We start from the raw sequence: 1,088 nt of genomic DNA, 5'->3' as shown, positions 1-1,088 counted from the left end.
TGCTTTAAAAAAAGTGCTGCCCTGCCTAAAGATTTATATTACTGTTTAACCAGACCTGACATTCACACAGCTCTGACACACAACAGAAAATGTGCTGCCGTGGCTTGTGTCCGCACCGCACCCCATGACATGGAATGATCAGTGACATGTTATTGGAGAGAAGTCATATTCACACATATTCAATGTCTGTGTGTCAAAGTACTGACACCAGGAATACAGCATGACAGCCAGGCAACTGGTATTATCAAGGGAGATTATGTCTGCTGCTCCTCTATTACTTTGTGGTGTACAACATTCACAACTTCAAAATGATAGGGAATGTTGATGGTGAATGTGAGGGGGAATAGATAAAAGTGAATTGTCCTGGATGAATGTGCAGAGAAATAGATGAATGAGCAGGGGATTAGATGAATATGCAATGGGTTAGATGAATGTGCAGTGGATTGGATGAATGAGGACAAGATTAGATGAATGTGCAGGGGATTACATGAATGTGCAATAGGTTAGATGAATGTGCAGGGGAAGAGATGAATGTAAAATAATTAAATAAATATGCAGTGGATTAGATGAATGTGCAGTGAATTAGATGAATGTGCAATAGATTAGATGAATGTGTAGTGCATTAGATGAATGTGCAGTGGATTGGACGAATCCGGAGAGCAATATCTATATGTGATTGCAATGTTTTCCCCAAAATGTTTAGCAGTTGGGAGAGAAAACAGAGAGCACAGGACCCCCTCTGATGGTTTCCAGGGGGTCCTGGTGTCAGTGGTCCCGGTTCGGTGTCCGTGGTCCCGGTTCGGTGGTCCCGGTTCGGTGTCAGTGTCTCGGTGTGATCCTCGCAGTGGTCGGGTTGCAGGGAGGGGGCGGGGCTTCCCGTGCTCGGCTCTCCCGGTGGGGGAATCTTCCCTCTGTGCTGCGGACTCCGCTCTGCCGCTTCTCTCCGCTCTCTCCGGTGTCACCGGCCTCCTCAGGGTCAGGTAAGTCGGTGTCTGTGTCCTCCTTGCTCGGGACGGGTCTGGGGGTCCCGGGGGCTCCTCATAGATTGCACGATCATAGACCGGAGTGCAGGAGAAGTGCAAAGTGTC

At 48.2% G+C, this 1,088-nt stretch overlaps 1 protein-coding gene across 1 annotated transcript in view; it reads left to right on the top strand.

The window, feature by feature from the left end:
- The first annotated feature begins 727 nt into the window (after window positions 1-727).
- MATN2 (matrilin 2) overlaps window positions 728-1,088 on the top strand; it is a 63,196-nt gene continuing 62,835 nt past the window's right edge. The window contains exon 1 of the mRNA XM_072410862.1: window positions 728-980. Coding sequence (XP_072266963.1) covers window positions 743-980 — 238 coding nt within the window. The 5' untranslated portion in view covers window positions 728-742. The remainder of the gene's footprint in view (window positions 981-1,088) is intronic.

This window comes from Pyxicephalus adspersus, chromosome 5 (assembly GCF_032062135.1).
Source record: "Pyxicephalus adspersus chromosome 5, UCB_Pads_2.0, whole genome shotgun sequence".
Classification (NCBI taxonomy): Eukaryota; Metazoa; Chordata; class Amphibia; order Anura; family Pyxicephalidae; genus Pyxicephalus; species Pyxicephalus adspersus.
Note: the sequence above shows the minus strand (reverse complement) of the source record. Positions and strands in the feature narration are given on the sequence as shown.